The following is a 15,199-nucleotide window of genomic DNA, read 5'->3' as shown; positions in this document are numbered from 1 at the left end:
GACTCTACGTAGAAACATAGAACAGAAGCAACGACAATGGCACTAGCTCTGGGTGAATTGGCAACTTCTACCTCGGTGCTAGTGCTGTATACACACCTCTGTGTGCAGGCGCTCTCGTAAAAATCTCCCGTACTATTTCACCGTTGTATATCTTTATGTGAACAATATTCGACGTACCTGGGTGAACCTTTACAATCGTAATTACATACGCAATACCGTGCATGAGAGCCTCATTGTCCCCATATTGTTCTTTTGATACAAACTATTTCGGCGGGAATTTTGGAAACTATATTGAAAGCAGAGTAAACTAGTATGTTTCGAAAAGGGCCTATTTACCAAATTCTCTATTAGCCTAGTTTCCACAATGCAAATAAAACTGATAAACATCCTGCGAAACGCAGAGTAAAACAGAATTATGTTGCAGTCTCTGTTTATCTAACTCGTTCTCTTTGTTACTGCCCATATTTGATGATGGCGACTTGGTAGGCTGGAGGTTAGCGGCAAGGTCTCGTAGCAAGGAGTTGCGGGGATGAACAAAACAATTAATTCTGCTCGACGAGCAGCCGGCAGGGTCAAGTCAGTGGAGATTCGTAGCGAGCCCGCGAGTCCTCAATCGGGAGCGGGGACAGCTGCGTTCGATCGGCGATACTCGACTCGATGGTGGTGATTCAGGGGGTCTCGCCGTGATAAGCGTAGGGACGAATTGATCAATGAGCACATTATCAACGGCAATGACAGCTCCAGCACTTCTACCGATCAACCGTAAGAGGAAATCGATTTAAAATGAACATTAATTTATTTTTAGTCGAGCGTTTATTCGCAAAATTAATTTTGGTTTCCGAAGCGGTGATAAATCCAGAGCTCAGCGAGTCAAAAATGAAATAACGAATGGAAGAGAAAACGTGAATTTTTCATCCCGCAAGAACACATATCGAAATAGTCCGAAGGCTGGATCAAGACATAACATAGCAAATCTAATCCAATCTAATCGTCTGTCTTGCTTTCCTCGATTCGTGTCTGGTTGTTGATAGATGCAGCAGGGGAGAGGGTTCTAATAACTGTGCGGGGTTGGGATTTTGAGAGCGAGGGGGCGGCTACACACGCACACGGACTAGCATGCACACGCAAACAACCACGTTCGTCTCGCTTTCTCTCTCGTTCTTTCCCGTGGACCAAAAACAGAGAGAGTGAGGTTGAGAGCGAGTGCTGAGAGTGATATCGATTCAGACAGCCAATTAGGGCTAAAAGGCCCTTCAGCGAGAATTTGTGCATAGAGTCGCCCAGCCGTCAGTCTGCTCTCAGCTCTCCTCTCTTCCAAACCATACCCAAACCCCCCTTTGGCTTCTCTCATCCATCCTCGTGCCACCCTTATACCACGGCTAACTTTTCTCATCCCCTATTTTCCTCGTCTCTCTTCTACTTCTTCCTTTTCGTTCGTTTTCCCCCTTTTCCTCTTTCTCTTTCTCGTACGATATTCACAGCGACACGCAGACCGACCACCTCCCCAACATCTCTTGCACGATCCACCCTAGTGTTCTCTCCTCGCAGCTTGGCCACGTCGTTGCCAACCTCGCGACTTCCATTTTTCTTATAATAATTTTCGAGCAAGATGGCCGTCGACCCCGTCCTCTCCTCTGCTCCAATGTATACCCATCGTGGTTCAACTCTTTTCTCATCCTACAGAGCCTGAGCATAACGCGGACAGACATTGCACACTTGAAACCCTCAAATTCTCGCTTGTTTTCCATGTCTGCAATTTTTTCCCTCTACTTTCCTCTTCGTTTTGTCTGTCATGAATATTCCTTTCTTCCATCCCGTAAATATACACATTTTTTTAATCATTTTCTCTGCTCCTCCTCTTCAATCCCTTTTCATTCTTCACTTTTTCTCGCGTGCTAACATCTTTTTTCTCCATTTCTTCGACGCTTTTCTCTCTTCTCTTGCTTTTATGAAAATTCGAAATATTTTTATTGTTCCCTAATTTAATTTCTCTTCTCTTTCGATAAATTCATCCTTTTTCTCCCGCGTCTTCGTTGCTCCCTCAATTTTTCTTTTTCTTATTTCTTCTCTAATAAAAAGCTAACTCTACTTCATCATCCAATATCCGGGGATGCATTTCATTCTTCTTGAAAAAGAGAACGCAGCCGGCAACCCCTGGTCGCCAAGCTCTTCGGCTCGAGCTCTTTTTATTGTGATTAGACCTGGTTATGAGTTATTCTGCGCACAACCGTGTTTGTGTGCATAACGCGCGTTCAACCCTCTTTTCAGTATATGAGCGCATCGGTACGACATCAATGTTTCCCTTGATCCCGTCTCTTTTATCGTCAAAGAAAATCATTTTTTCATTCAACCCTTTGCTTTACCGTTCGGTCGTTCTTCGCCCACGAGATACATCAGATTGTCTTGTAAAATCAATGAAATTTGATGTTTTCTGATTTTCTACGTAGATGAGAGAAATTATTTCGATTACACTCGTTTCTTTAAGCACTTTTGGTATGCTTCGAGTTGAATATGCTTGTTCCGAATATCGCCCTTCGTATTCGCGGTCAGGGGGATCGAAATTTCCTTCGAGCCCGAACTTCGGAAGGTCAAATCTGTGAATAATCGATCGAAGAAATGAGTTTTACTCAGACGATACTTGGCATCTTATAAATATTAGATGTAGACGGGAATGCGGACGCGAGACGTATATAGGAGAGTGAGATCGGTCGATCGAGCCCCGTAACTAATTATTTCAGTATTTTTATTATTTTCGAATCATCGTAACATAGCAAAGCTTAAGAGATTGAAGCGGAATGAAGAAAAATAGAGATTCGAGGTTTTTTTCACATTTGAGAATTGACGTTGCGGTAATTGAAAGTTTATTCAATTATTCGAAACATTGAATGAGGGGATTATAAAATTCAATTGGGTTTACGTACAATAATAAATATTCATGGGAAGGTAGTAATGGAAAAAGGCAGCGAGTATAGTAAAAGGAATAGGGTTGAAGGAAAGGCAGTAGAGGACGCTTCGGCTTTTCGTTCGCTTCAAAAGCTTACGTGTATTTCTCAACCTCTGCTGTTCACTCCAGTCGTGCAGCAAAACCACCCCATTCTTCTATCATCTCAAATTCAAGGCGACAAAATAAGTGGAGCTTGTCGCTTGCACAGTGCTTTATTGCCGTTTTTCCAGAATCTCTCTGTCTTTTATTCGCTCACACGTTGCACCGGAGATACACGGGCAGGGGCGCACTCACACCTATTCGCTTCGTGCTATACCGAGATAACCCGATCTCTTACTATGCGGACTCTGATATACGGAGTAATTCAAGACCGAAGGAAACATAAAGTCCTATTATTCAACGCTAGTCGAAAAAAGTATTGAAAAATAAATTCGCTCCTGAAATGCTTTTGACACTCGATGAAATAAGAAACAACCCAGAGATATGGTTGAATTTTAATTATTCACTCCCTCGGATTTGATAAAGATAAAGTTAGATAAGGATCGAAGTTTGCGGTTCCCGTTGCCTGAAACAGCCCATACATGTACCGAATATAGTGGAGTGTACGGTAGTGCCGGTGGCAGTCGTAGTATTCTCGTGGTGACACTGCGCGATCGTAAATCTCCCATCTCTCTCTGTCTTGTGCGGTATCTGTGCAGGGTGTACTACTGGGGGAGAGTTCGAAGCTACGGCAACGACCAAGACCCTCTGACGTAACCTCTTTCGGACCGTTTACGATCGCCTTTGTCGCTGTGAGCACGAAGTAGGAACAGGGGATAAGGGAGCATGGGGATGGAGGGAGAGAGAGAGAGAGAGAGAGCGAAAGAATAAGAGATTGCCTCATCGCTGAATCCGCGCCGAGTCTCACGAGAGCCGCGTCATCCTCGATGCCCAACCGTTTGATTTCCTTCTGTACGCGTCTACATAAATCCACTTATGTAAACACCTACGTTATACTGAAAAAGTTGTCAAGTAAAACGGTAGACTGGACATTTTTTTAATTTTCAAGACAAAAGTCCTTCTAGGCCGTTTTTTTTCTTCATTTGCCGTTGCCGGTTGGTACTCAACGATTATTTGATTATTAATGAGCGTTCATCTTCAGTTGCCGCGATCAAGAGTAGGCGGAGCGAGCGTAGTCTTGCCGTGCGAAACGCGGCTGCCTAACCAGCAGACGCTCTTTCTCCTCACGGGGTTCCATTGGCTTCGGGACTAATCAATCAATATCTTCTGAATTCCGGGACACCGTTTATGTACCAATGAAAATGAGGACGAGGCTTGTATACGCGGCGATCAACATATGCGAGAACCAAGAGCACCATCAATACATATGCATATGAGTGTCTCAGTGACAGGAAGGTTTTCAAACAGTTTTACAACTCGATTAATATCTTATATGAAAACCATAAAAAAAGCTTCTTCGCCTCCGTTAACTTTCATTTCTGACGAGTTATTCTTTCGAGCACTCGCAAACCGCGACGTTTCAAAGATAGGGATGATTTTTTTTTTCGCAATTTCAAACGAGATGGCGGCGTGTCTTAAACTCCAGAAAAAATTGTCTCCTCGCAAGCTTAGATTTGCCGGCTCCGCGATCGATGAAAGATTGATCGAATAAATTGTTTGCGTGAAATAGTTTGATATAAGCGAGGAAAAGTTTTAATATATAGGATAAGTCTTTTTCGGAAAGATATAAATTACTTTCGGACGAAAAGTGAAGATACTATGAACGCGTTCAAGCTTATCGAGAAGTTTAGCGTTATTATTGCGAGAGCTGTAGCAATAACGAGCGACAGCGTGTTCTTATGGCGATTTACTAGTTTGTTATTAGCCCGTAGGGTGTTCCCGATTACGGACATGTGGGACCAACAGGGTTCCCGTAGATAAGGGAGGTCGGAACACGCGTGTCCTCATTTTCCGCCTTTGGATTCTCGACAATCATCTTTATATATACTGTTCCCAGCTTGTACACGTACATATTTTTTTTCATCTCTGAAAATCGTTATATTTGACCGAACGCGTCTGTTGTTTTCGTGGTCAATGGCATGTGACTGTTTCTCAAAATAAAAACCTATTTTTGTAAAAAAAGTTGCGTCCAGTATTTTGAAAGATCGAATGATATTTCGTAAGAAGTGAAAGCTCGTTCGCAAAAGTGGTATAGTTATTGGAAAAACATGAGGAATTTTGGCGAAAACAAATGCGTCAGTTAGGATTAATTGACATGGTTAAGAAGAGACAAAGCGAGCAAGGAATGGAAGCGTTTACGGGGGAAGAGTGTTTGGAGCGTCGTAGAATTTGGTATAGCTGAATCGCGATCACCGTCCGAGTGTCTATAGCTCCCTTTTTATCCCCGTAATCTGGCAGTGCATTTAACCACTTTGGGCGAGAGGTAAAAGTGTGTGTGTGTGTGTGTGTGCGCGCGCGAGAGGGTCGAGGTCCATTTCTCCATGACGTAGCTCTTGCATTCGATACGCGTCTCGCGCAGCGTTTCTCTAAACTATACAGTAACGAAAACGATACGAAATGTGCGCGTGTATGTATATAGTATCGCGCACGAAACAGACAGAGACGTATGTAAAGACTCACAAAGACAGGAGCAGAAAATGTACATACATTATTGTCTGGATTTGGAAGGGAGAGAACGCATGCGTGGTGTGGCGTGGATGCTGAGAGAGAGAGATGGAGAAGGGAGAGAGAGAAAGCTCGGGGGTATTCGGTTGTAGAGCGCGGGCGCGCCTTGGACCCCCCACTTTGTCGGGGAATCGTGGGTGAGGGGACGGAAAGGTTATAGGAGAAGTGTAAGAGCGAGCGAAAGGGAAGAAGAGGAAAGAGAAAGGGGTATTTGGACGCTAGGGGGTGTACATGGAATTCAGAGCACAGTGAAGTGTCCCGGCCGTCGCGCTGACAGAGGGGCAGTTTTGCCACCCCCGCGGTGTGGACAAAGATGGTCGAAGGTGTACGTAAACGGGGAGCAACGTTTGGAAAGAGGAGGGAAGGTATTTGCCTGTCTCTCTTTCACCCCCCGGCACATTGGTACGAACCGGGCTGAGGGGTTGTAGGGGTTTGTTTCCGAGGGGTGCTTATCTATATGGTAAAATAACGACGGTACGAGAAGACTTCGAAAGGGAGGGGCGAAGAGAGAGAGAGAGAGAGAGAGAAAGGGAAGGGAGGAAGTGAGAGTAAGTAACATTGGAATCACGGTTCTGCTATACCTCGAAGTCTGTGTGTTTGTGAGGGTTACGGTCGGAAGGGCGGTTTCATACTTTTCCAGGCTCTCGCGTAACGCCTTTTTCAGGCTGAGTCGTCGGTTTATCCATGTTTTGTGTATATGCACACACGTATAACGGAGCTGGAAGTATTGGACGAGAAACCGCGCGTTGGCGTGTGGCGCGCAAGGGAGGAAGTGACGAAGAAGGGTGTGCGCCCTACTTCGCTCCATGCCGTTTTCCTATCCTTCCTCGGCCTCTCTCTCTCTCTCTTTTACCTTCCATCCCCTCTCCACTCGCTTTCTTCCACCTCCTTTCGTCTCGCTCTTACCCTCGTACGATTCGCCATGTTCCTAGGGGGTACATTTTTATTCCCCTAGAATTTTTCCTCACCCCCTTCCCCTTTCTCTATCTCTTTCTCTCTTCCTTCAAATTCAGGAGGCTTGGAACAGCCTCCGTTCCCGTTTGTCCGACGGAGAGGATGAAAAATTCTCCGTCTCGCTCTTTCAACCCCCTTCCTCGCTCTTTCAACCCCCTACGTATACGCACCACTACACGCAAATCTCTACATCCACCCTCACCGCTTAACCCACCTATATGTATACACGGAACTTGGACGCTGTTCGGGGTTGCTCGCCGCTCCTGCTTTAGTCTCTGTCGGACTTTCTTACCGACGATACCGCGCTTCGTCACGTTCACGACGTACAACGCGCTCACGTTGCTGCACAAACTTTTTCTTTGAGCCCTCGGATCACCGAACGGAAAAAACAATACGGATTAAAAAAGAGAATAGACAGTGACTCATCGTTATTTTTTTTTTACCGGCCGCATAAAAAATACTTCGACCCACCGTATCCCCAAGGGTACCAATTCATAGATCCCGCCTCGAGTTCTCAAGTGTCAGTCCGTTTATCGTCTTACACGTGATTCTTGAATTTTCGTTTGCACTCTAAAACGTATCAACGAGAGAATCATTGGGCTCGAAAATTCGGGAGTGCATGAAAAAACAATGTCACGCTTGTTCTCCGTCCACGAGAGGATCTAAGCGTTCCCGATAAACGTACGTGGATTTTATTGCCGTTGACAATCATTCCAGCGACTGGTTTCAAAGTGTGCTTTTAATCGCGGTGTTCCGCGTTTAAATACGTAACAAGAGTCCTCAGGAAGTGGTTAAGTTAGCGTATTCGGTGGTGGTGGGTCGAGGAAAGGGGGTGATTCCTTGGCTCCTAGGCTCGTGCAATAACGTGGCAAAAGTGGTTGTTGGGGGCAATCCACGTATCAGGAGAAAATCCGAAGTACTAATACATCGCGTCGTGTATATGCCGGGAGAATGTTATACGTGAACTCTTAACCCAGTAGTGATACAAAGCCTCGCGTGTTGGCTATTTACCCAGCCCACCGATCTATACCGATGTAACACCGGTCTACGGAGTCTTGGCGGTGTGTTGGGTCAAGCGTGCAGTCGGCCGCGTCAACTTGAGAAACGAAAATGGCGTTATATTGCGGCATGAATATAGTGGAATAATCGTGATCGATGAGAATTTAGCAGGTGGCTTAAGAACTTTTCATTACGAAAGCGGCGTAGTGGTTTATCTGGATCGGTTTGAGCTCGCTACCAACTGCAAGGAAAATAAGAAACGCTGTAACACTGTTCCAACGGAATCTACATTCGAATAACTCCTGAACGTAGTATCCCTTGATTCTCGTTTAACGGTTCCCCGCATGGATTTGGAAGACGAAAATGGGGAGAAGTTTTAGAGGATCGGTTTGGAATCGTTGCTAAAGTTTTCTCGTGAAAGGGGATTCGTGGAGCACGAGAGTTTAAATCCAGCGTGATTCCGCAAGTGGATCTCGAAAGACGATTTGTGTGCTATCGGAGAGTTCTTTCTCCAGTGATCAGCGGCGGTAGGAAGAATTACGGTGTATATGCGGTGTGCGCTACAAGGCTAGTAAACTCCTCAGGTCCTTTTTTTTTGTTGAACTTGTGCAGTCGACCTCGTTGAATCATTGAAAAGGAACAAGGCAGGCAGGGGGGGGGAGGGCACGATGATGGAAAGGAGCGCTGCTGATTCCAATGAGAGTATACTTACGTACGATTACTGCTCCTGTACTCCCAGGAACCTTACGAATCATTTGGACGCGGCTTAATTCCTTCATCGAGAGAGTGGCATTACCCGCTGCGGTGATTACGTGCTTACCGCGTCTCTTTCTTCTCTCGCTTCTGCCTCTCACCCTCTCATCTCGTTCGGTAGTACTATAACACGACGCAGGCTTTCGTATACTTCCCCGAGGACTTGTAACAAGCTACTTGCAACGTGATTCGTTGTTCGGAGATTGAAGAAACGCTATAGATGTATACCAGGGATCAACGGAAGGGGAGGAGAAAATAACGAGTGCTGGAATACTGAGGGGACAGGAAAGAAATTGAGAGGCAGAGAAGTGCTTGAATGAAGATTCATCAGAATGTGTATAAATATATACATGATATTATTCGAAGGACGTAAAGTCTAATACGGTGATGTACCGAGGATTGGGAAAGCATCAAGAAACTCGTGGGTTAACAGTGGGATAGAGAGAGAGAGATAGAGAGAGAGAGAAAAGTGGGGGAAGAACGTGGAAAGAGAGACGTTCACGGATGGACGAGCCGGTAGCTCCTAATCCGGGCCCTCTCGTTTGCATAATTAGCCGAGGCGTCGGTGGTGCCGGCTAGTCCGGTTGAGGGTGAGAGAGCACACACTCACCCCCGTTCATCTCTCCCGGCTTTGCCCCTTATCCTCCTGCCCTTTTCTCGCTCGCTCTTTCCCTTTCTCATTCTGTCGGTCTCATTCCCTGCTCGCTTTTCCACTCCGCCCCACGATCCAAGAGACTGCTTCGTCTTGCCAAGCGCCCGAGCTCGCAGTTTCCTGCTTGCTTCCACTCGAATTTCTCACTCTCCTCGTTTTCCAACTCGCCCGTTCTCTCTCTATCTCTCTCCGTCTTTCACCGAAACGCTTTTCCTCTTCACTCCGTCCCTATGCTTGCTACATTCGTGTTTTCCTCTGGAGCATCGCTAGGCTGCACCAACATCAGAACTCTCCCGTAATCTTGTGTCGTTTCGGTCCCCGAGCTCTTACTTCTAAGCCAGGCTCGTTCCCCGGTGTCATCGTTCCTACCTTTGTCGTCCACTCCACTGGGATATACAAAATCCTGTTACTGGACAACTACCCTTGCCACCTCCAGAAGCCAGCTATCGCGTCACGCTACCCTTTCGCTTAGTCATCTTGGTTAAGAGCTTCGCCAGAAGAGATAGCCTCTACCGTAAAGGTTGAAAGGAAGTCTATTCTCTACCTCGGTGGCGAACACGCCGGTTCACCACTGTCGAGCAACCAACCATGGGAAAGAGAGCTTAACAAACTGGGGCAGGCGAGAGCATTGTTCCGACACCGAGAAAACTGCCAGTCGCGTAACTCTCCGAGCGTGCAAGGGACAGGAAAGGAGGAAAACAAATACAAGAGCTGTGCAGATAGAAGCAAAGGAGACAGAGCGAGACATGAATATCCACGCCTGGCTACCACCGAGATCAACGGTGTCTCGGTATTTCGCCGGACACTACACCTTCAATGCAGCACCCAACAAATTCATTATGTGGATCATTATGTGGAGTGAAGTGTACCAACAGTGATAAACTCCGAGTCAGTGGATACTCGTATATTCACGAAGACTAGTTGAAAGCTAAGGGATAAAAAGAAGAGAGGTGCCCCCTCCCCCTCCTCCCCACCCCGTGAAGAAGTAACGTCCAGGATACCGTTTTATTTAACATGGGTGTCTCGTGTTTGTCACTTAAAATAAGCGTAATGTGCGTTTTCGTGTTGTTTTTATCCTCATTGGCGACAATGAGCTCGGCTACCCTTGACAAGTGCGCCGACCAGTGTTCGTGCAAGTGGAAAGGGGGAAAAAGGACCGTCGAGTGCGTTAATCGTTCGTTAACCGGTATACCCGATTGGATCGATCCTGAGACTCAAGTCTTCGACGCGAGTGGTAATGACATCCGAGTGTTGGCGAGCAATATATTTGTACACGTTGATTTGACGAATCTTCAGAGATTATACATGCGTAATTGTCGTATGCATAAAATCGACTCCGAAGCCTTCACCGGTCTTACCAACCTGGTGGAGCTGGATTTGAGTAACAATCGTTTGACATCTGTACCAAGTTCCAGTTTCTTGAACACGCCCTTTTTGCGAGATCTTTCACTATCGAATAATCCGTTGAACAGCGTGCCGTCGCATGCATTCCGAAATACGCCTAATCTCGTCAAATTAGATCTCTCTCACTGTCAGCTGTCCAAGATCGAGGAAAACGGTTTTAAAGGATTGGACCAACTTGAGAGTCTGAGGCTCAATGACAATAGAATAAGTACCCTGTATAGGGGTACATTTGATCCTCTGAATAAACTCACCACCATAGAGCTGCATGAGAACCCCTGGATCTGCAACTGTCATCTGAGGGAACTAAAGATGTGGCTGGTGAAGAACAAACTTCCGACCCTCATAGCGCCCATCTGCCAGGGTCCTGAGCAATTGGTCAAACGTTCTTTTACCGATTTGACTACCGATGATTTCGCTTGTCGTCCAGTACTCATGATACCGAGTCGCTACGTAGAGGCAACGATAGGCGAGAACGCGAGCATAGTTTGCCGGGTCAGCAGCGTACCACCTGCCAAAGTATCCTGGTTCTGGAATGGCAAATTACTGACGAATCACTCGGCGTTCAGCAGCTATCAGAAGATTCTCATTTACGAAGATGGTCTGAATATGAAGAGAAGCACTCTCGTATTAACGAATGCCCAGGAATCCGATTCGAGTGAGTTTTACTGCTTGGCCGAGAATCGAGCTGGTAGCGTTGAGGCTAATTTTACGTTGCACGTGTCACTTAGAACAGCGGGTATGTCGACGTTGGGTTCGGGTCAGATAGCCGGTATATCGGCAGCCCTGGTAGTCCTCATACTGCTTATTCTATTAGTGATTCTTGTGCTCTTCGTACGTCTAAGGCGTATGCCGATGAAGGACGTCAAGAATCCAGCTTCGATGGATAGCGGTCCGAATGGCGAAAATTCGGTGGGCCACGAGAACAACGGTGATTCAACGATACATCGCGGAACTCGCAACAAGTCCGACGACACGGAGACAACTTCGTTCAGCGATGGGAACGGTGGTAAGCCGCCGGTCTCGTTGGATCTCAGTTACGTGCAGAGGGCACAAACACAGCAGGTAATAGTGGCGGCAACGGAAACGGAATATTCGTTATCGCGTTACGAGCATCGTACCGATCATCATCAAGAGATCATAGGGCTGATGCCAGCCGGTGATTATTCATCGTCAGGATCATTAATGCCAATCGAGAATCCAGATTTGATAAGGGATACGAGAAGGGGGTCGATCGAGGATTTGGCTAATTATGGGAGTACCGGTGGTGTCGGTATTGGCAGTTTGAATCATTTGGGTATGGACGCTAGACTTTTGTATCCCGGGGTTTTGTGGGACTCCATTAATTCGGATCCACGAACAAGTGCTCACAATCCAAACAGTCCCTACATAACGAGTAAAGAGCTCTTGCAGTCGACGTTACCAACGACGAACGAACCCTTTCCGCCTGGTGCTAAACAATTACGAGTGTGGCAAAAAGGTGTACCGGTATTGCCACCGGTCTCTGCTCTCAAGCGCGTGTTGGGATCGACGAGAAGTTCGCCGGATGAGGGTTACCAGGAAGGTACGGGGACGGATGTCTAGGTACCGTTGCTTCATTACTGTGATGCCCGGGATCGTTACCTCGAACTGAGAAGACGTCACCAGGAAGATCAGCCAATTATGGATAGGCTGATCGAGGAAGAGGCCGATGATGTCGAAGACGAAGCGGTGGTGCAACAACAATCGGAGAATAAAAAATGACGAGACAGGGGCAACGTTGCCGGGTGACCGGTAGTGAACAATAACAATAACAATAACAATAAATGATACGAACACAGATATTATATATACATATTAAAATACATAAATTCGTATTTATATCGCATGGTAAATTTAAGGGTGGAAAAAGACTTTAATTCATCGCGGATATGAAGAACATTTAACGCGCGAGTGATCTTACACGTTTTCGCTTGAGACGTAGGCATACATACGTATATGTATGTCATTTTCTTTTTCTCTGTTACGTTCGCCCTCACTCTGATGTTCGTTTCCGAGTGGCGAGTCGGGCTGGTCCGGCCACTCGTTTCCGGTAGTACGCTCCCGCAAGGGACAACTTCGGAGGTCGACGAGGACCTCTCCTATCTCTCCTATCATCTGCCTATCTCGCCCAAGGGTGCACTAAACTTTTACCTTCCTCTTTCCCCTCTTTTTCTCGTCTTACACGACGCTGGTTATATTCTACTAAGGGAATATTTTACGCGTGCTCCTTTCGCTCGAAAGGAAGAAAGGACCGTTTATTCCTACACTTCAACCGTTATATATACACACCTATGGGTCATTCTATATAAAATAAGTCAGGTCACAATTTTTTTTGTGATCCTCGTCCCTGTATATTATGTGAGATTATATATGAAATGACTGAAACCTTAGAAACTTAGTAGAGTAGTCTCCTAAAACACACATATCAATGTTCATTTTTTTCTCTCGAACAAAATACCCATATCATCGGAAAAAATCACTGAAACGAATGATGTATCGCAGAAAGTGTTGTTCGAGCTTCTAACGAAGCTGCTATTTTTCATTCCTCATTGAATGATCGCGGTAGAAAAAGTGTCCTCATCGCGTGGCTCGTTTCCCACTAAACACAGACCCAAATATTGTATAATACACGTATATGACATACGAGGTGAGTGAGGGCGATCGTAGCCCCTCGATCTGGGAAAAAAAGCCTTTGGCCGTACACAGAGAAAAAGTGATGAAAGAAAAATATATATGTTTATATAACAAAAACGTGGACTCTTTGTGTCGAGGAGATAATATAGCTGAATCGACTGCGTATAAATATGATTGTTTCGGTGGTCTTTACAGCACAATATTGACGGGTAATTTCTACTGTATGTTCCGACAGTGCGGTAGTCTCTTGTCGCGTCATAATTCGCGATTCTGGAAACGTATATACAATTCGTATATATACGAGAAATTAATATCGAGGAGAGACTTTCGTACTTTTGGGTCACGATCAACGTTACGATTACTACATATGCTAATAATGCCCTACGAACTATGGAAGTGATGTTAAATCATGGCTATATGCATATGTTTACATGCATATATCCATGTATATGCATATAAATATATACAAAAATATTCATGAAAATATATTTATATATATTAATATGTATAAAAATATACATTATAAACGTATATATCAAACACACGCAAAGTATTAACGAACGGGAAAAGGATTTTGAAACGGATTACAAATTTTCAAAGTCAAGACTGTTAATGTTCACGAGAATGTGTGATAGATATTGTGTGAATTGAGTTGCGAATTTGAATAAAAGATACCAAATGGACTGGTGGTCGATTTGAGCGGATAGAAATTTGTATATCTATCGAAATGACAAAATCTAAATGTGCGAAGTACGAACGAACGAGTGAAAAAAATTGAGAATTTTAATTGCAAATATAAAAAAGAAAGAAAGAAAAAAAAACAAAATGGATTTTATAGTCAATTCAATAATTAGTAAAATAGGTACTCGAGATTGATCTTTGATTGTACGTCTTTGTAATTGAAACGTATACAAACGAAAAAAAAACAAGTTTTGAGCGGACAAAGGCAATGCTGGTTTTAAATTCCATGGTATGATAATACGAATGAGAGGGTGCGACTATGAAACTGAAATCCATTTTGCATGGGAGATTCGAAAAACGAATGATTACACTACATTATATTATCATTATTAACGATGATGTACGAATTATTGTTCATAATGATAGTATTAATTTTAATAATACAGAGGAATAATAATAATACTAATAATAATGATGCAGGGAGACTATTGTCGTACGAGAATGATACAGAAAAGGTTATTAATATTATTATTATACATGAAATTGAAAAAAATAAAAATAAAAAACACTACGAACTCTGAGAAGGGAGAATTTGAGGAAAAGAAAATATATAATTATGTATTATAAAAGGAAAAAATGAGCAAAATTTTATTCTTCGATTTCCTCTCCTGAAACTCATCATCGTTCGATTATAATTGTAGTGAATTACGTACTCGCTCGTACATTTGGTCATCATATTACGTTACATTCGTCGATGAAACAACCTACCCGAAGGGATCAAACAACGAGCTAGTGAAAGCTCCAAAAACATCAATATCATTAACAAGTAAATTTTCATCGTCTCTTCTATTCGACCTCTGCATATTTACTATTATTTCCAGTTTAAAAAAGCTTAGGAATATCTCGCAGAGTACGGAAAATTGTTGTCATACAAGAAACCAAAGCACCCAACAATTTATTTAATCGATCGTTCCTATCTGCATGCAGGTAAATTTTTAACAATAATTAGTTCTTACGTAGATATGTTTGGGAAAGTTTATGAAGATTTAGGTCGTTTAAAAATCATTCGTGAATATAAATAAATGGCTTTCGTATAGAGAAATGAGTGCAAGAGTATGTTTCCTAGGCTTGCACACGCATTCTGACACATAAATATATCAACGAGCATATATCTATATATGCATATTCACACAAAATAAAGCCTCTCTCACGTGCTTCGGTGTTCTGTCTGTCTCAATCCATCTGTCTCTCTGTCGCTCTGTCTGTGCTCACAGCTCGTCATGTACTCTCGTATTATACACCGTGCAGTTTCTCGTTCTGCTTCCGTATATCCGTAGACATATATTTCTATATATTTAGGTATGACAGGGTATATGTATACATAAGGAGGTTGACGTGTAGTTGGGGAGACGAAAATGCAAGAACCGTGTGCCAGTGTTCGCAATTCCCGGGAATTTTCAGAGAGAGAGAGCGAGAGGGAGAGAAAGCTCCGTCTG

At 44.3% G+C, this 15,199-nt stretch overlaps 1 protein-coding gene across 1 annotated transcript; it reads left to right on the top strand.

Moving 5' to 3' along the window:
* The first annotated feature begins 6,851 nt into the window (after nt 1-6,851).
* On the top strand, nt 6,852-14,917 carry LOC122412218 (leucine-rich repeat-containing protein 24-like). Its single transcript, XM_043421627.1, has one exon. It carries the CDS (start codon nt 9,981-9,983, stop codon nt 11,949-11,951), a length of 1,971 nt encoding a protein of 656 aa, XP_043277562.1. The 5' UTR covers nt 6,852-9,980; the 3' UTR covers nt 11,952-14,917.
* The last annotated feature ends 282 nt before the right edge of the window (nt 14,918-15,199 follow it).

This window comes from Venturia canescens, chromosome 6, assembly GCF_019457755.1.
Source record: "Venturia canescens isolate UGA chromosome 6, ASM1945775v1, whole genome shotgun sequence".
Classification (NCBI taxonomy): Eukaryota; Metazoa; Arthropoda; class Insecta; order Hymenoptera; family Ichneumonidae; genus Venturia; species Venturia canescens.
The sequence above is the reverse complement of the archived record's forward strand: the minus strand, read 5'-3'. Positions and strand labels throughout refer to the sequence as shown.